This window comes from Sus scrofa, chromosome 14 (genome assembly GCF_000003025.6).
Source record: "Sus scrofa isolate TJ Tabasco breed Duroc chromosome 14, Sscrofa11.1, whole genome shotgun sequence".
In the NCBI taxonomy this organism is placed as follows: domain Eukaryota; kingdom Metazoa; phylum Chordata; class Mammalia; order Artiodactyla; family Suidae; genus Sus; species Sus scrofa.
In genome coordinates, this window is record NC_010456.5 from 31,860,395 (window position 1) to 31,881,086 (window position 20,692).

Consider the following 20,692-nt stretch of genomic DNA (forward strand, 5'->3'; position numbering starts at 1 on the left):
ATTAGTTAAGCACAGTGTTTGAAAAAATAATTTGTTGTTAAAACTTAAAAGGGCATTTAAAAGCAATAGTCTGAAGCATCACTGATGATTTAAAATGGCAATATGTTATATTATTTAGAAAATAAAACCTCAGTCCAACATTATGGCCCAGAATGTTGTAAGAAATGAGAGCTCTGAAAGGTCATCTACCTCGTCACTGTAACTCCTGTCCATAGTTTCATTTGGTCTCTCATTTTTAAAAATTAAAACACAGTTTATCAAGAGAGTATAAATGAAAGGTAACTGTTTATTACTGGAGAAGAGAAAAATGTATACAAGAAAGTCTAGATTCTTTCTCCTCATGCACTACTTTGGTAATAAAGTTCCAAATATCAACTATGAGGATATTTACAAGGATAAATTCTTCTTAACATGTGACCATACTGTGTGGTGGGCATTTTTTCATAGAAATCATATACTTAAACTAAATATAATCTTATAGTTTACAAGAAGCTTAGAACACTGTATTAACAGAAGACGATATTATATTTTACTGCAAAATATTATAAAAGTGATACAATTTTGTGGCTCTTAAATGTTTAATTACTTGAGTTGAACAGGGGAATGAAAAAAAGAAAAGCCCAACAGAAAAATCATCAAGACAGGCCTGGCTTTAAGATTTTTTGTATTCAATTCGTTCTACTTTCACATCATCTCCAATTAGCTGATACACATAAGTGACAACTGTAGAAGCCTGGATATCCATCAACACAAATGAAGGAATAATGTTTCTGGAAGAAAATATAAATAATGTCAGTGTTTTGTCCTAAAAAGCAGCACTATAAATTTCAGTTTAGGATGACAATTTGGATTCAAGAAGAAATCTGGTTGTTAGACATATTAAAAAGAACAGGGGGAGTTCCTGTCATGGTTCAGCAGTTAACAAACCCGACTAGGACCTGTGAGGACACAGGTTTGATCCCTGGCCCTGCTCAGTGGGTTAAGGATCTGGCGTTGCCATGAGCTATGGTGTAGGTTGCAGACGTGGCTCAGCTCTAGCACAGCTGTGGGCTGTGGCGTAGGCCGGCAGCTATAGTTCCAAGTCAACCCCTAGCCTGGGAACTTCCATAAGCGGCAGGTGTGGCCCTAAAAAGCAAAAAAAAAAAAAAAAAAAAGAGGAATAATCACCAATACAAGGTTGTCAAAAGGCTTTTAAATGATCACTTTTCTCTTTTATGCAATGTCACATATTCGATTATTAATTTTATAAAACCCCCATATTCCATACTACTCACGTTTCCAAGGCATTATATGCTCCAGTGGCGGAACCTGGATTAATGTAGAATTTATTTTCATGCTCAAATGCTTCAAATTTGTGTGTGTGTCCCGAAATAAGAATGTCCACATCAAACTGCCTCTGCAATAGGGCTAAGCTGGCCATATCTCCCCATGGAATAACTTGATGTCCATGGATCAAACCAATTTTGAACTGCCCAACGGTCACAACTTTCTGTTCTGGATAATTAAGATTCTAAAATATGAAACAGACATAAGAAAAAAAATGCTTTAGAGATCCTGATGTTTAAAAAACAAGTTTCTTAAATATTCAATCTCATACAGGTGTTTTGATACAGGGCTCCACAACCAACATATTTATTAAATATTTGATTTCTTCTCAGTCTATAAGGCTCCAACTGTGCTCAAAACATAACTTATTTCAGGAGTTCCTGTCATGGCGCAGTGGTTAACGAATCCGACTAGGAACCATGAGGTTTCGGGTCTGATCCCTGGCCTTGCTCAGTGGGTTAAGGATCCGGCGTTGCTGTGAGCTGTGGTGTAGGTTGCAGACGAGCTTGGATCCCACATTGCTGTGGCTCTGGCGTAGGCCGGCGGCTATAGCTCTGATTAGACCCCTAGCCCGGGAACCTCCATATGCTGCCAGAAGCAGCCCTAGAAAAGGCAAAAAAACAAAAACAAAAACTTACTTCAGGTAAATTGCAATTTACCATGCAATCCCTTCATTGTGCTTATTTTTTATAGAATATGAGTTCTTTTGGGCTTACTACAGAGGAAATTATGCCCCCAAATTTGTTTCCTCTAAAAATCCTAGGAACATGACCTGTAAGCTAGGATTTAATAGTTATATAGATGCTATAAGTAATAATGATAGTTAATATTTATGTAGCACTTAGTTATCAACCAAACACTATTCGAAGAGGTTTGTAAATATCAATCGATGTCATACTTATGATCTTAAGAGGTAGGTTCTATTATGACCCCCATTTTATGGATGAGGACACTGAGGCACAGAGGTAACAATAGCTTGCTTAAGGTCATAAGTTATTAAGTGTTTGAGCCAAGATCCAAACCCTGCTAGTACAGCTCCAGGGTCTGTGAATGTAGCATATTAGAAGACAAAAAAAAAAAATTTTTTTTTCTTTTTTTGCTTTTTAGGGCCATATGCAAGACATATGGAGGTTCCCAGGCTAGGGGTTGAATTGGAGCTACAGCTGCTGGCCTACAGTCACAGCAATTCAGGATCCAAGCCATGCCTACGATCTATACCAGAGCTCACGGAAACGCCGGATCCCTGACCCACTGCGCAAGGCCAGGGATCGAACCCACATCCTCATGGATACTAGTTGGATTTGTTTCTACTGTGCCACAATGGGAACTCCAAAGCAAAAAATTTTAATTCTTGCTATTGAAACCAACTTTAGCATATCATAAACAGAACTCCTAATACATTTTTTTAACAAACCAAACCTATATGCTAATTACTGACAAGATTATGCCCCTTCTCTTCTCAGCCCCGCCACCCTGTCTTTCACATTCATGCCATCTCTAGTTTATTCAAACTTATTATTAACACTTAAAAAAAAAGACACAATGCTGCCATTCTGTTTGGCATAAAGGAATCCCATTAAAGAACATCAATGAAGTTACATAATTTATGAAAAAGCTTATATTCCCAAAAATACAAACAAAAATTTTCATACTAAAATCAGATAAAGTTAAATCATACAATGTTAGCACTGGCAGCTGTCTTAAAAATCATCTTTTCCAAGCATATTTACATAGTAGGGAACTCAGAGAAACGACATAGTTTGCCTAAATATTAATTAATGGGTAAAGCTGGAACTCCAGACTCCTTATTTTTTCTTTCTTTCTTTTCTTTCTTTTTTTCTTTGTCTTTCTGCTATTTTCTTGGGCCGCTCCCACGGCATATGGAGGTTCCCAGGCTAAGGGTCCAATTGAAGCTGTAGCCGCCGGCCACACAGGAGCCACAGCAATGCCAGATCTGAGCCGAATCTGTGACCTACACCACAGCTCACGGCAATGCCGGATCCTTAACCCACTGAGTGAGGCCAGGGATGGAACCCGCAATCTCATGGTTCCCAGTCGGATTCGTTAACCACTGAGCCAGGACAGGGACTCCTATTTTTTTCTTTAAAGTTAGGTTCAATTGTGGTATAATTAACATAGAGGAAAATTATTCTTTTTGGTGTACAATTCAAGGAGTTTTGTTTGACAAATGCACAGCTGTGTAAGCACTGCCACAATTAAGATATAGAACAGTTCTATCCCCTCCTCAAAGCTCCTCTGCCTCTGTATAGTTAACCCTTGAGACAGGGAGCCATGGCAGAGTTTCAACAGAGAAGTGATGTGACCTCACTTCACCTAAAAAGAATCACTCTCATTGCTACTTGGGGAACAAACTGTGGAGGGAGCAATGACAGAATTGGAAGGTGGAACACGATACAGTGATATACAGTAGCAGAGGTGGTGGTGGTAAGTTCCTAACAAAAACTTTATAAACTAAATGATAGTACTACAAAAATGAGTGACAAAAACCACTTTTACCACGTTACAATTTCGTTAGAACAAGTATATGTTTATTAAGTAGTCTAAAATAGTGATTTTTCAAACAGTAAGGGAGAGGTATATGTAGTGATTTTATATTGAAAAAGTGGGGGGAAAAAAAAAAAAGAACTGTTGAGAAACTGTTCTAAAAGACAAAGCTCAGGAGATCCCTTGCAGTACAGCAGGTTAAGGATCCAGTGTTGTCATAACAACACCTCAGGTGGCTGCTGTGGCATGGGTTTGATGCCTGGCCCAGGAATTTCCACATGCCGCAGACATGGCCAAAAAAAGAGTTTATATATATCTCAAGAAAAAGAAATAGCTAATACATAGTCAACACAACAGTAACAAAAAAGGAAAAAGGAACTACTTGGGAAGGGAAAGGGAAGTACATCACCTCATCGAAGTCTCCTCTCACAATATGAACATCACCAGCCAGAGTCTTGAGATAGTCATAACTCTCTTTGGTGCAAAGGTTTCCAGTGCAGAGAATGTGCTGAATCTTCCCTGGCACCAGCAGTTTTTTGAATTTAGCTGGTAAACTGTTGCATCGGTGTGGGATGTGCAGGTCTCCTAATACCAACACCAACTTTAAAGTGTCAAGGTGAGAAAAGATTTAAAGTTAAACATGATGTCAAAACAGGACAACCCCTCTTTTAAATTAAACTAATCAAGAGATTCCAGAATCCAAAAGAGCTGAAGTTATACACACAGTTCCTATCACGACCATTTGAATAAACACATATGATTCTAAATCATTTAGTTTATTTTGTCATAAATATCCAATTCTATTTACTAAGAAAAAAATCAAACTTTCTAAAATGATTCATTTAGAGACCTATAAATCACACTCAGTAAAATATTGAAAAATGAAAAATATACTACAGGGCCCTATGGAATTTGATGTGGTCATTCATATTTCTGCAGTTGTAATATAAAACATCACATACTGACTCCAAGAATGTTAATTAAAAAAATGTTAAAATTATAATGATAGAGAAAAAAAGTTAATTCTGTAATTTACTATATTGACAACTATTTGGAGAACAGTAGCCAAAACTTATAATATGCTAATTAAAATATTAACTATACATTACCAGAAGAATAAGAACAGTCTAAATTTCAAAGAGTTTCAATAGGGGAAACACATGCTTTTGAATTATAAGCTTTGTTATCTTCTCTTTCTTTCATCATTAAACTCCTGTCATATTTTTGTCTAGATTAAATTACCTATGTATCCTCTCAAACTTAAAATAACAAATCACTATCTTTCATGTGCATTAGAGCATTAAAAAAAAGAGAGATCAGCTAAATAAGTGAAGAATTCAGCAGGAGGTAGTTTAGAGTTGGAACACAGTCTCAGATGATAAAAACAAATTTTGCATTTAAATATAAGGGAATTAAAAACCCTCAATCCTGCAAATTTTTAATTTTAAAATTTCAAGATTTGACATATATACATCATTTAACAGAATACTGTCCAAAAAATCATTTGAAAATAGTATCTGGGAGTTCCCGCTATGGAGCACTGGAATCAGGAATCAGCGGCATCTCTGCAGTGCTAGGACACAGGTCTGATGCCCAACCCAGCACAGTGGGTTAAAGGATCTGGCATTGCTGCAGCTGTGGTGTAGGTCGCAACTGCAGCTCAGATCTGAATGCTGGCCCAGGAATTATATATGCCTTGGGGCGGACAGCCAAACAAACAAACAAAAAAAATAGTATCTGTCCCCCAAAGGACAACAGAATCAATCTCTATGTTGACTGGTGTAAGCACCTTTATTCTGTGACAGGATATTTTCCCACACAGACATCCCATCCATAAATGCGCATGCTCTTTAACTGATTCTAAAGAAAGCATGACTATTCTTTAACATTAACAAAGAAAAAACCAAATATGTAAAAGAGGATGAAAAGAAAATAGTTTGGCCATCACAGACTTTGTAAATTGAAATTAAACAAAACCAAAATGTGTAATATTAAAATTACTACTAAAATAAGCTTGATTCATCTTGCATCAACTATCAAAATGACTACGGAGGAAAGGAAATGCTATCAGGACGTAAAGTAACTGAAGTAACACAAGGTTACAAAGCTAGTGCACTTTAAATGAAATTATTAAATAAGCTTCTTTATAAAGAGTAGTTTCGGCTGGTATTTGCTCATGACTTATATTAATTATTTCAATCCAGATCTTAGTGGACAAAACATCTATAAAACTAAAAGCCACCATGTAGTTTCCACTCTCATTGGTAATCAATACAAAAGTACCTGGAGATAGAACAATCTTCATCTTTAGAGGGGGATCCCTTCAGATATGGATTGAAGAACATAGTTAATGTGGGAAGCTGGCATTTGAGAAAAAGGTAAAAAATAGATTTCTATATTAAAAAAGAACCTCAAATTCATAAAAGGGAATATGTCTATAACAGGTTGAAAATGCCTAGGACTAATAATGAATGAGCTGTTCAATATGAATGTGGAAGATCATTAATTAGTAAGACGTGATATTTTATAATGACCACTAATCTAAATTCTATAATGTACTGTGGATTATGCCCAAGTGAACCCAGGCTATTAGCAGTCCAAAGGTATAACTACGAATGGCCGCACAGGAATTACTTCAAATTAGTAAGGATTCTTTTTTTTTTTTTTTTTTTGTCTTTTTGCCTTTTCTAGGGCCACTCCTGTGGCACATTGAAGTTCCCAGGTCAGGGGTCTAATCGGAGCTGTAGCTGCTGGCCTACACCAGAGCCACAGCAACACAGGACCCGAGCTGCGTCTGCAACCTACACCACAGCTCACGGCAACGATGGATCCTTAACCCACTGAGTGAAGCGAGAGATCAAACCTGCAACCTCATGGTTCCTAGTCGGACTTGTTAACCACTGAGCCATGATGGGAACTCCGAAATTAGTAAGGATTCTCATTAGGACTCTGGTTTCCTGCAGGTTATAAAGTTACAGGAGGAAGAGTATCACGTAACAAATGTCATACTTTGAGCAGTGTCTTTGCCCAAATTCCACACTTTGACAGTTCAGGTTAGACACAGGTTATATAGTCTTTTAAGACAGCAAAAGATCCTGAAATGGTAGATTTGTTAAATTCAAATTAAGAACCAACCTAATCAAAGCATAGAAATTTGGTTACTTCCTATTTGATAGACTGTAAAAGGGTGAAATCCCAGTAATCAGCTACCCAACCACCATTGTTAGTAGGAGCTAAGAGAAGAAACTTACTCTGTGCCCAGCCTTAGTGGAATGAAGAAGTTGATTGCAGACAGGGGAATGAAAAAAAAATGGGTGAAACATGACCAATGTTAAAAGAAAGCAACGAAAAGAAACCAAAAAAGAAAAAAAAAAAAAACTCATATCAAATGAATATGCAAACAATTGTTAATGATTTCTGGGTGTTATGAAAGAAAATGTTAAAAATCAGCTTTGCTCAAAATAATACCAAAAGAACCATTTGCTGTACTATTAAATATGAAACACACACACACACACATACACTTAAAACCTTTTCTACTTTTTCCTAATCTCATTCTGAACTTTGACTCCTATCCCTTTTGCTTCCTGTTCTGTTTAGAATTTTATAAAACAATTTGGAAAATTCACCAGCAATAGTGTAAATAAAAGCTAACATTTTCTGGATTCTGTAGGCCTAATCATTCTTCAAGTAAATTGATCTAAATTCTCTTATGTTCAAAAAGCTGGAAAATTATACTGCAGGTCATTATTTTGTATAGAATTATGAATAACACAGCACTATGAATACATTATTAAGTGATGATGTACTAGGTGGTAAAAGCAGACACCTTCCTCCAGCTAAAATTGGACTTTTCCCACAGCTGAATTTGCTGCCCAAAGACTCTGGATAGTACTGAGTATTGAACATTTCTAATCTCCTTTGCCAAATAAAGTGCTTTTAATCATAAAAGAATTGACTAACGCTAAATTCTGCCCAGTTCTATTTCACATGAAACGTGATGTTCCAGGACAACTACCCTGAAAATCTGTTCGTCTTTCAAAAAAAACTTCAGAAACACGAATATGTAAATCATGTCAAGAAATTTCGTCTTCTCTCAGGAACAACTGCTTCAAAATTACTGTAAACTAGACTACTCTAATTTGGAGTCTGTTTGGAAGCAAAAATCAAAAGTGGGATTAAAGTCTTTAACATATATAAATCTTTGGTTGTGATGTCTAAAAGCCTCAGCCACGTTAAAGGCTGTTTGTCGTGGAATCATAATCTTAAAAATGCAATGGATGTTCATTAGAAAGAGAAGTCCTTTTTAATCAACACAAATACCACGATCATTACAACGCCTTTTGAAATTGTTCTTAAATTTTCAGGGAGGTTAAGGGCACTTTGAAAGTCTGATAGCAGCTATTAGCCCTCTCCAACAGATGTTTCTGAGTAGGGGTAGCGATCTATTGGGGATGAGGACGTGACGGGCTGGCCTTGGAGCAGGCTGGGGGAATGGATGGATGGATGGATGAATGAGGTAAAGCTTCTCAAACTTCTCTGTGCAGCTAACAATGGGCCTTTAACCACAAAAACGTATGTACTTACAAAATTCCCCAAACCATTTCAAGGAATTCGAAAACCATTAAGGAATCCTCCTCTTAATTTAGGGTCACAACATTCTAAGAAAACAAGTAGTCCCAGCAACTCTAAAAGCCAAATCCAGTTCTTTGAGGGCACACTGTCACATTTCAATGGCAGGTGCAAGTTTTTTCAGGGGCGAAGGAGGTAATTTTTATTCCTTTTCCCTGGAAGCCAAACTAAAATGGACATGGCATTCTGCTCGCTTCTTCCCGTTTTATATCCGCGAAGCCAGCCTTCGCCACATGGGGGTGGTAACCGGTACACGCCAATCCGCGGGAGGTGCTTTTTGCGGGAAAGGAGCAAGGAAACGTCTGGAAACGGAAGGGGTAATCCGCGCTCCTTTCTCGGGGACGCTCAGGCACAGGCCCAAAGGCCTCTCCCGGCTCCCGCGTGTGAGTCTCGTGACAGAGTAGCAGCTGAGGGGGGCCCTTTTCCCCCTTGGACGTCCTCCGGCCCCTAGGGCTAGGGTGCGAGGCCAGGGCTGGCCGCACCCAGAGGTGGCCGCTCTCCCTCCTCCTTTGACTTTCCCCAGGCCCGGCCCCGGACGCGCCCGCCATGGCCTCCCGGATCGCCCAAGCCCTCGCCCACAGACTCCGAGCGGTCCTAACGACGCAGCGCCCCAACCGAGAGCCAGCCCCCGGTCGCGCCAGCTGCCATCCTCACCATCCTGTCACTGGGCTCCGCTCAGTCACCACAACCGCCGCCGCCCTCTCTTCCTCGGACTCCTCAGGGACCCGCCCACCTCGCTCACAACCAATGAAAAAAGAGGTCGGCAAGAGACTGCCCTACGGAGGCTCGCACAGGCCCTTCCCCACCGTAAAGCGAAGTTGTTCTTAGGTAAATACTGGAGCGAGGGCGAGATCGCGAAGTTTCGGAAAGCGCGCGGTCAACATACGGGCACCTGGGGCCCTCGAGCTGAGGCGCACAGTGCGTCCTGACTCTTCAGAGCGTGCAGACATGCTGAAGTGTGGGCTGAGCGGCAGTCAGGTGAAAGGTGGGAAGGCCTTTCTTGCCTTCCTGTGTAGAAAAGAGCCTGTGGTCATGGGGATGTTTACACCATCGTTTCATTTCTTATCCTTGGACTTTATGCCTAAGGGCTGAGGACACGAGGCCTGGCCACAGCCAGCACGCATCCTCCCAGGGTCCCGTTAGCTTCTGAGGGAAGACTGTAGGCCCATCCGCTTTTATTTATGCATAATATTTATAGCCATAGGTATCCTTGAAGTGAAGTTGTGGTCATCAGGACAGATATTGGAATGGCAAGCCTCAAACTCGAGATGATAAGGACTTTGTGGGAAGTTGGGAAAAATAATGCTTGGGCAGTTAAAATATTTTAGTGCCACGACGAAAGCATAAACCTGATTTCTACTCCAGATTCTACTTTTTTTTTTTGGTCTTTTTAGGGCCGCACGTGCAACATATGGAAGCTCCCAGGATAGGTGTCAAATGGGAGCTCCAGCTGCCGTCCTACACCACAGCCATAGGAACCCTGGATCCTTAACCCACTGAGCGAGGCCAGGAATTGAACCTAGGTCCTCATGGATACTAGTCAGATTTGTTTTCGCTGAGCCAGGATGGGAACTCCTATGATTTTTTTAATGTATGACCTGGAACAAGCCACTGAATCATCTCAGTGCACAGTTTCCTCATCTGTAAAATAAGAAATAACAGCATCTTCTTTATAAGTTTGCTGTAGGAATGAAATGCATGTAAAAAACTCAGTAATAAATGGGAATGTACAGGAACTATTGTTTATTATAGATGGTACTTTAAACAAGTTACTCTAGAAGGTCTCTAGGAAAGTAATGGTCTCCTACAGATAGTAACCTGAAAATGATCATTGAAAGGCATCTTGTACTGTGGCTGACTTCATCTGTGTTGAGGACATCTATGGAACCATATTAATTAATGGGAGAGGGAAGCACAAGCCTTCCACTGTTGCATGTTCTTAGAGTTCTAGAAAGTTCCCTATTGCAGTGTGTATCTCAGTTCTCAATAAGTAATTATTTGTATGGTGTTTAGTTTTGTTTTTCCTCCTGGACTATAAGAACTAAGAAGGCAGAAACTACCTGTCTTGTTTATTGCTATATGCCCATTGCCATGGTTGCATACTTGGAGCATACTGGGTGCTCAGTAAATATTCACTGAGTGAAAAAAAGGTCTTCATTAGGCAGCTGCAGGAATAAGTGGTGAATGTAAAGTGATGAAAGGGACAAACGCCTTTTTTTTTTTTTTTTTTTTTTTTTAATGGTCATCCTGTTTTTCTCAGTTTGAGGCCTGTATCCTTGACTAAGACCTTTCTGATTCTTAAGCATTATAATCTGATTTTATGTTCTGGAAGTATTTGTCCTTTTTTCTACTTTTTCATGGATTGATATGGCCATCTGTTTTTATTGCAGCAATGTATCCTATATCTGTTTGCCACATTTTTTAATTTATTTATAATTTATAAGAATACTAACAGTGTTATACCTGATTAGACCAATATTTCATCCCACCCTAGGTTCTCTTTCTGACAGGACCTCTTTAACTATGTTTGGTGGGAAGATCTGGAATTTTCCATGCTCAGACATCAGAAATATGTCTTAAATGCCTCTAATTTATCTCTCATGGCCTGTTTTGACTTGGCCAAATACCCGTGAAGTTAGTAAAACCCTCCAAACCATCTTCTTTGTGCTATATTTTCACACTTTTGGGGAGTATAAGTTTATTTAAATCAAGTTTAAAACTACATTAGTATGGGAGTTCCCATCGTGGCGCAGGGGTTAACAAATCCGACTAGGAACCATGAGGTTGCAGGTTCGATCCCTGCCCTTGCTCAGTGGGTTAAGGATCTGGCGTTGCCGTGAGCTGTGGTGTAGGTCGCAGATGTGGCTCAGATCCAGCGTTGCTATGGCTCTGGCGTAGGCTGGCAGCTCCAGCTCCGATTCGACCCCTAGATTGGCTCTCCAAAGTAGTTCCCATAGTAGTTCCATGCAACACTGCAAGCATACAGATATGAAGGGTTTTGTTGTATTTTATAATTTCACACATAATTCTCCAAGTTTATTGAGCATTTTCTGTCTGGCATTTTGCCAAGGATATTCTAAGGTATTCCTTTTCTTTTCTTTTTTTTTTTTTTTCCTGCACCTGCGGCATGTGAAAGTTCCTGGGCACCAGACTGAACCACCGCCATAGCAGCGACAACACTGGATCCTAAACCTACTGTGACACCAGGGAACTCTACATTTCTTAAAGCAATTTGTAGCATTAGTCTATAAAACACTGTTATTTATGAATTTATCTTGAGTCCTGTGAATGCTGAAGTAGGTCTATGACTTGTTTTTATTGTTCGAGAGGAAGAATGTAAATAGCACCTTTCTTTTTCTCCACAGTGTTTGGGAAAGCAATCCAAGCCCTCTCACGAATTAGTGATGAGCTGTGGCTAGACCCCTCTGAAAAAGGTGTAAGTAAAAAAGAGCTAATAGACATCTATTAAGGGCAAAAGAAGATGTTTAAAGACCCCAGTCCAGATTGAATATTAACAAGGATATCCAGAAATTGTCATACCTTTCACTGTTCACCTTTATTTTACATATCTGAATATATTTGGAACATGGTAAACTTGTAAATCAACTATAATAAAATTTTTTTAAAAAAGAACATGGTAAACTTAAAAATTATACAGATAGACACAATGGATTTAAACCAGAAGTCACAAACTCATGGTCAAGAGGCTAGATATGGCTTACAGAAGTGTTTTGTGGGACTTGCCACCGTGTCGTGTTTTTTTTGTTGTTGTTGTTTGTTTTTTGTCTTTTTAGGGCCACACCCAGGACACATGGAGGTTCCCAGGCTAGGGGGGTCTAATGGGAGCCAGATCCCCACTGAGATCCTCACTGAGTGAGGCCAGGGATTGAACCCGCAACCCCAAGGTTCCTAGTCAGATTCGTTTCCGTTGAGCCATGATGGGAACTCCTTGTTTTTTTTTTGTTTTTTTTTGTTTTTTTTTTGTCTTTTGGCTATTTCTTGGGCCGCTCCTGCAGCATATGGAAATTCCCAGGCTAGGGGTCGAATCGGAGCTGTAGCCACCGGCCTACGCCAGAGCCACAGCAACGCGGGATCCGAGCCAGCCGCGTCTGCAACCTACACCACAGCTCACGGCAACGCCGGATTGTTAACCCACTGAGCAAGGGCAGGGACCGAACCCGCAAGCTCATGGTTCCTAGTCGGATTCGTTAACCACTGCGCCACGGCGGGAACTCCTTGTTTTGTTTTTAATTGAAATAAATTTCTAACTTTTAGTTATTGGGAGAGTCCACATAAAAATCTGAATTTCTTGCTTCTCATGAAAACTCAGAAGTTCTGACAGCTTTCAGCCTGCATTTCCAAGTGAAAATAGTTGGCTAATGGTTTCTCCCCTTAGACAAGGCAACATACTGCCATTTTGCTGCAACCTTTTTACTCCTCCCGCCTTTTTTTGGCCACACCCTTGGCATGTGGAAGCTCTGGGGCCAGGAATGGAACCTGCACCAAAGCAGCAACCTGAGCCACAGCAGTGACTGCTGGATCTTTAACACACTGAGCCACCAGAGTATTCCTTTTTTTCTCCCTTTTATATTTCCTTTTGCCACTTTGTGCTTTGAAGTTAAGGCCCCTGTAGGCATTTACATTTTTACAGTTACCTTTTTGTTACCAGAAACAACACAATGAAACAAAAATACATGTAATCTCTATATGTATTCAATATAGATATGTACACATGTGTATACATAAACAAATTCAATACACACTGTTTAATTCAGTCCATATTATATAAATATAATTCAAATGTATAATGCAGTCCATATAATGCAATTAATATCCCATTGCTTTATTTGAACATATTTCAATGCAGTGTTAAACATAATAGATTTTTTTGAATTAACTATTTGAAGAAGATTTTTTGCTAAGTAGCTACTATTTTATTTTTCCAGCTTGCTTTAAGATCTGTGAATTCTTGTCGGTCAGCATATGGATGTGTCCTCTTCTCTCCTGTGTTTTTTCAACATTATCAGTGGTCAGCTTCAGTGAAAATGAATGATAGTGACAAAATATCAAATTTAAATTGCAAATTAGGAATGAAGGTAAATGTAGGTGGGCCTACTTTTCTCTTATACAGTAGAAGTATTTTTTATATAGGAAATATTTGTTATATAACACCTATACTTCGTTTAAGTGGCATGCAGGACAAGTCTGTTCATTTGTGAATATACATATTCTTGTTTGTGTTAATCTAATCAATTATATTAATTATATGCTCTTCTATATTTGTGTAACAGTCAATTCTGCCCATCTTTAGATGTCTGAATTCCCTTGAAAGAAATGTAGAGAAGTGCAAAATATTCACCAGATCTGATAAGTGCAAAGTAGTTATTCAGTTCTTCTGCAGACATGGTAAGTATAATTAGGACTAATTTAGAGTATTATGCATTTTTTGTTAATACTTTTTATGTTTAGAATACTCAAACTGCACATCAACACTTCCCATCGTATTATTGGTTAGAATTTGTAGGAGTTCCCATTGTGGCTCAGTGGAAACGAATCTGATTAGGAACCATGAGGTTGAGGGTTCAATCCATGGCCTTTCTCAGTGGGTTCAGGATCTGGTGTTGCCATGAGCTGTGGTGTAGGTTATAGATGCGGCTCAGATCTGACATTGCAGTGGCTGTGGCGTAGGCGGGTGGCTACAGCTCCAATAGATCCCTAGCCTGGGAACCTCCATATGCCTCAGGTGTGGCCCTAAAAAACAAAAAGAGAGAAAAAAAAAGCATTTGTGTAGTTTTGTGGTGAGGCAGTTGTATTATCTTACTTGTCTCTGTAGAAGTAGTGTGAGTGGTTGATATTAATTATTTCCTTTTTTGGCCTGTTAATGATACAAACTTTGCCTGAATATAGACTGATATATTTATTTATTTATTATTATTTTGCTTTTTAGGGCCACACCTGCAGCATATGGAGGTTCTCAGGCTAAGGGTCTAATTGGAGCTAGAGCTGCTGGCCTATGTTATGGCCATAGCAACTCAGGATCCAAGCTGTTTCTGCGACCTACATCACAGCTCACAGCAGTGCTGGATCCTTAACCCACTGAGTGAGGCCAGGGATCAAACCCCCAACCTCATGGTTCTAGTTGGATTCTTTTCCACTGTGCCACGATGGGAACTCCCAGACTGATTTTTTTTTTTTTTTTTTTTTTTTTTTGTCTTTTTGCCATTTCTTTGGGCCGCTCCCACAGCATATGGAGGTTCCCAGGCTAGGGGTCGAATCAGAGCTGTAGCCGCCGGCCTATGCCACAGCCACAGCAACGCGGGATCCAAGCTGCGTCTGCAACCTACACCACAGCTCACGGCAACACTGGATCGTTAACCCACTGAGAGAGGCCAGGGACCGAACCCACAACCTCATGGTTCCTAGTCGGATTCGTTCACCACTGTGCCACAACGGGAACTCCCCCAGACTGATTTTTTAAAATGTCCATCTGAATTCAAAAGATTGTTCTGAAACTAACTGGCTACTTGTTGACATTTTGTACAAGTGCCTTGGTAACAGTGTTCCTTGGTAAAAACAGAAAAGAATAATGCCTACCTGGATTGAAAGTGCTCAAGAAGGCAAATAGTATTTTCTTTAGGGCTGAAAGAGGCATGGTAAATGGCCCAAGGACACAGAACTAGCAGGTCACAGAGCCTGGATTTGAGTCCAACCCCACAGTAGTAGAAGCCAAAACCTTCACTCATTCTCTCTGCTACACCAAGTTGTAAAAGTGACTTTCTGCCTCCAGCCTTGCATGGTAGATATTCAAATGTTGCAGTCATATAATATTTTACATGATTAAATATGTATAGCATGGTGGTTAAGACCGTGATCTCTGGAGATCACAAGGTCTGGGATAGAATCCTGCTCTGCCCCTTCCTTGCTGAGACATTGGGAAAATTATTTTATATCTTTGTGCCTCACTTTCCCAATATGTAAAATGGGGACAATGATAGTACTAGGATCATAGGTTTTTTTGTTTGTTTGTTTTCCTTTTTTTTGGCTGAACCAGCGACATGTGGAAGTTGCCGGACCAGAGGTCAAACCTGTGCCACGGCAGCATCCCAGGCCGCTGCAGTGACAGCACTGGATCCTTAACTACTAGGCCACCAGGGAATTCCTGGGGTTTTTGTGAAGATTCAATGAGTTATAAGAAGTTAAGTTCTAAAGTGATTAAAAGAATTCCTGGCTTATTCTCTGTAAGAGTTAGTACTAGTTATATTATTAATGATTGCTACTATTTTATTTGAAGTTACCAGGTAGGATTGTATGTTTTTAAGATTCTTGTACTTGTGATATTGGTCCAGATTTTTTGTAGTAGAATGGTCTTCTGGAAGGTTATATTAGTGTTACTATTTATCTTATATTTCTTAATTTTGTTTTACATTTAATATTTTAATTTAAACTCATATTTACATTATGTTCCTTAATTTCCCCCTGTAAAATATCAATTATTATAACATTATTTTTTTCCTTCTTCGAACTTCACATGTAGTAGCAGAATCATGTAAAGAGCACAATTAAAAGCACAGCAAGGGAGTTCCCGTCGTGGCTCAGTGGTTAACGAATCCGACTAGGAACCATGAGGTTGCGGGTTCGGTCCCTGCCCTTGCTCAGTGGGTTAACGATCCGGCGTTGCCGTGAGCTGTGATGTAGGTTGCAGATGCGGCTCGGATCCTGCGTTGCTGTGGCTCTGGTGTAGGCCAGTGGCTACAGCTCCGATTCGACCCCTAGCCTGGGAACCTCCATATGCCATGGGAGCGGCCCAAAGAAATAGCAAAAAGACAAAAAAAAAAAAAAGCACAGCATCCAGCATTGTCACTGCTGTGGGTCTGGTTACTGCTTTGACATGGATTTGATCCCTGTCCCAGAAACTTCTGCATGCTTCAAGCGAGGCCATTTAAAAAAAAAAAAAAGCATAGCAGCAGGGGAGGGAGGATAGAGGAATAAATTAGGAGTTTGGGATTGAAATATATACACTACTATCTATAAAATATGTAACCAACAAGGAACTACTATATAGCTCAAGGAACTATCCTTAATATCTAGGTTATTATCTATAATGGAAAATAATCTAAAAAAGAATGTATATACAAGGAGTTCCCACAGTGGCGCAGTGGATTAGGTCACTGCTGAGGCATGGGTTTGATCTCTTGTCCAGCACAATAGGTTAAGGATCTGACATTGCCACAGCTGTAGCATAGGTCGCAGCTGTGGTTCAGATTTGATTCCTCGCTAGGGACCTTCCATATCCCATGGCTGAAGCAAAAAAAAAAAAAGTAAAATGAATAAATAAATTAAGGAGTTCCCATCGTGGCTCATCAATAATGAACCTGACTGGTACCCATGAGGATGCAGGTTGGATCACTGGCCTTGCTCAGTGGGTTAAGGATCCGGTGTTGCTGTGAGCTGTGGTGTGGGTCACAGATGCAGCTTGGATCCTGAGTTACTGTGCCATAGGCCGGTAACTGTAGCTCTGATTCAACCGCTAGCCTGGGAACTTCCATATGCCACATATGTGGCACTAAATAGACAAATAAATAAAAATAAAATAGAAAAGAATATATATAACTGAATCACTTTACTGTACACTTGAAACTAACAACATTGTAAGTCAACTATATTTCAATAAAAATTTTTTAAAAAAGCACAGCGAGCTTTGGCATCGTGCAGATAAGGACGTGGCTTCTCCTATACTTATTAGCTTTGTGACAGTACATAACCACTCTGAACCTTCATTTTCTTGTCTGTGAAATGGGGATAATCCTACCTACCCTCAGATTCCCGGGTTGTTGTGAGGACAAAGTGAGATCACATGTGTAAAGCACATAGCATGGTGCCTGACACAAAAGGTGAACTAAATTGTAACTACTGTTATTACAATTATCCTCATCCTTTATTTCCAGTTAGATTTCAAACAGCCAGTTTTTCCACTTAAGTATGTCTCAAGTGGCTTGTTTACAGTAATATCCAATATACATTTGTGATTGGTTGATTTTTTTAATAGCTTTTGTAGGGAAGTTGTTGTGTTAGAATGCTCTAAGTTACAAGTAACAGAAAAAAAAAAAAATCCAACTCAAACTGCCTTAAACAATAAGGAGGGATATTGGCTCATGTAAAGGAAAAGTTCAAAATGAGGTCATAGGCGTGGTTTGATCCAGACTGCAGCAGCTGCTTCTCTTCCTTCTGTTTCAAATTCTCTCAGCTCTCCTGTCCTCCATGTGATTTATACTAAGGCCAGCTTCTTTTATAAACTTTTAATAATATGGTGACTTCCAGCAGCAGCAGCTTGGGCTGCCATGCTTGCTCTTTCACATCCAGGGGGAGAGCCTTACCTCATATATGCATTGAACAAAAGTGCTTGACTTTGCTCTGACTGGACAAACCTAAACTAATCCTAGGGGGCTAGGGGAATTCCATTCTCTAACTGCCCTGGCTTCTTGCCATATCTGGACCAAATTCAATTGTGGGGCGGTGGGGGGGGGCAGATAAGATTACATCAATTGATTTATAGCAACAAGGGCCCACAAGTGATGCTGAAAGTGAAATCAGCCCCACCCAGACCTCATGGCTACTACACAACCAGGAAGGATGGCTCAGGAAGGAAAGGGGAAGTAGGGGGTGCATGCTGCTACAGTCATTGGGATAAATAGTTATACTTTCCAAAACTTTAGAAGCTCAGAAAATTATGTTTGCAATTTTATATTAATAATCTGGTGGAGAAACATTGTTCAAATGTAATTGAGAAAAATCACCTGGGTTGGTGTTCCTGCTGTGGCGCAATGGGATCATCGGCCTCTTGGGAGTGATGGGACACAGGTTCAATCCCTGACCCAGCACAGTGGGTTAAAGATCCATCATTGCTGCAGCTGCGGCTTAGGTTGCAACCATGGCTCAGATCTGATCCCTGGCCCAAGGAACACCATATGCAGTGGGGCGGCCAAAAATGAAAAAAAAAAAAGAAAAACAAAAAACACCTGGGCAGAGATATCCACTAAACTGCTGCAAATATACATTTGAAACTCGGGAAGAAATTTAGGACAATGAAGTAAATTTGGCTCTCTTCACTGATGGAAAACAATTGAAAAAACATGACCTACTAAAAAAGGATTAACTTCTCAGAGTCTAATCATAAATGGTTTCTGGAACAGTGATTTCTTAAATTATTTAGCATCTGCTATTAGAAAAAAAAAGATGTTTTATATCCTCAAGAACCAAGATTCATCCGAAATATTTACTGCCTAGCAATTATTCTATCAATTCTCTGTATTTGCATTTGCACTGGCCCCACAGTGGCTGAAAATGAATCAGTGAGTTGTCCCTGAAGAACATGCTCTGATCCAAAGCACACATGCTAATGCATTCTGTCCTGCTCAAGGACAGGTTCCCAACAGAGAGGGACTTCCATCAGATGGATGCCCTGGCTATTTATTGAGTGAACAGAAGTCTGATTTATACATTATATTAATGACATATGTCAAGAGGACAGGATTGCTGGAGTTCCCGTCGTGGCTCCCGTCGTGAATCCAGCTAGGACCCATGAGGTTTCAGATTTGATCCCTGGCTTCGCTCAGTGGGTTAAGGATCTGGCGTTGAGGTGAGCTGTGGTGTAGGCCGGTGGCTACAGCTCCAATTAGACTCCTAGCCTGGGAACCTCCATGTGCCACGGTACGGCCCTAGAAAAGACAAAAAAAAAAAAAAAGGACAGGATTCCTACTTCAAGGTTTTGAGGTTTTGTAAAAAGGCATTCTGCAGATGTGCTAATGACTTTAAACTCTCAAAACAGTGAATTTAAAGGCATTGAGAAACATTTGAATAACATAATTTGAGTAACTGATCTAAGAAAACATTTGTACAGTTTATATCAGAGAATGTTTGGCCTACAGTAAGCATTCTCTTTACTTAATCTGTTTTTTGTTTTTGTTGTTGTTTGGCCACACCTGCAGCATGTGGAAGTTCCCAGGACTGGGATCAAATCTCTGTCACAGCAGCAACCTGGTGCTGCAGTGACAACACCAGATCCTTAACCTATTGTGCCACAGGGGGCCTCCCTACTTCCTATTTTCTTATTGTTTGTCTCCCCTCACTAGAATGTAAGCTCTGTGAGGTTGGAGATTTTTGTCTGATTTGTTCTTCGCTAGTCCACAGCTCCAAAAGTAGTCCCTGTATGGTAGGTTACAGAAAAATACTTATAAATTATTTGCAGGCCCTCCCTTTGAAAGCTGAAGTACTTCCCCAACTCTCAGCTGGACTTGGACTTGCTTTGATATCAATAGAATGCATTAGAAGTGATATTATGTGGGTTCCAAGCCTAGGCCTCCAGAGACCTGTCAGTAGTTCCTGTTGTAGCTCAGCAGGTTAAGAACCCGACTAGTATCCATGAGGATGAGGGTTCGATCCCTGGCCTCTTTCAGTAGGTTAAGGATCCAGTGTTGCTGCAGGCTGCAGCATAGGTACAGATGTGGCTCGGATCCAGTGTTGCTATGGCTGTGGCATAGGCTGGCAACTGTAGCTCCAGTTTGACCCCTATCCCAGGAACTTCCATATGCCCCAAGTATGTCCCTAAAAAGCAGGAAAAAAAAAGAAAAGTATGTCAGCTTCTACTCTTAAACTAAGAATGTTTCCATCGGCCTGAAAATAAGCACAGCAAAGTGTAGACTCCTGGAAGATTGCAGACCAGGTGGTGAAAGGCCCCAGCCATCCTGCTGTTCCGGTTGTCCCAACTTTGAGGCCCCAGATGTGAAAGTGAGGCCATTCAAAATGATCCAGCCACAGTTAAGCCAGCCTTCACCAGAGGAGCCACTCAATCGTGAGAAATAACAAATGTTTGTTATTTTGAACCACTAAATTTTTGATGTGGTTTGTTATCCAGCAAAAGCCAGCTGATCAGCCTTGTACACAGCAAGTGCTCAGTAAATATTTATGAAAATAATAAATGTTGCTGTTTTTATTAATTCAGTTAAAAATAAGTTGAGAAATATTTATAGTGAATCCTTTTGCTTCTCATGGTAACATTATTATGCTGTAGAAAGTTATAGCCTACCTGAATTTTATTTCATGGGCTTTATGTTCAAACTTAGATTCAGAGGAGTTCCCGTTGTGGCTCAGAGGGTTATGAACCCAACTAGTATCCATGAGATTGTGGGTTTGATCCCTGGCCTCGATCAGTGGGTTAAGGATCCAGCGTTGC

General features: G+C 40.1%; 2 protein-coding genes across 5 annotated transcripts in view; one reads left to right on the top strand and one right to left on the bottom strand.

Moving 5' to 3' along the window:
• Positions 267-9,220, bottom strand: VPS29 (VPS29, retromer complex component). Of its 2 annotated transcripts, XM_003483427.3 has the most exons (5): positions 9,118-9,206; positions 7,083-7,094; positions 4,241-4,432; positions 1,275-1,510; positions 267-770 (listed from the first exon to the last, which is right to left on the bottom strand). In XM_003483427.3, exons 1-5 carry the CDS (start codon positions 9,118-9,120, stop codon positions 653-655), a joined length of 561 nt encoding a protein of 186 aa, XP_003483475.1. In that variant the 5' UTR covers positions 9,121-9,206; the 3' UTR covers positions 267-652. The 2 variants fall into 2 exon arrangements, with proteins under 2 accessions (XP_003483475.1, XP_003483474.1); XM_003483426.4 differs by lacking the exon at positions 7,083-7,094 and having other exon boundaries at positions 9,118-9,220.
• RAD9B (RAD9 checkpoint clamp component B) overlaps positions 9,176-20,692 on the top strand; it is a 33,916-nt gene continuing 22,399 nt past the window's right edge. The window contains exons 1-4 of one of the 3 annotated variants that reach the window (XM_013982863.2): positions 9,176-9,291; positions 11,829-11,899; positions 13,410-13,559; positions 13,755-13,869. In XM_013982863.2, the coding sequence (XP_013838317.1) occupies positions 13,509-13,559; positions 13,755-13,869 (166 nt within the window). In that variant the 5' untranslated portion in view covers positions 9,176-9,291; positions 11,829-11,899; positions 13,410-13,508. The other 2 variants (XM_005670641.3, XM_013982864.2) reach the window with 2 other exon arrangements.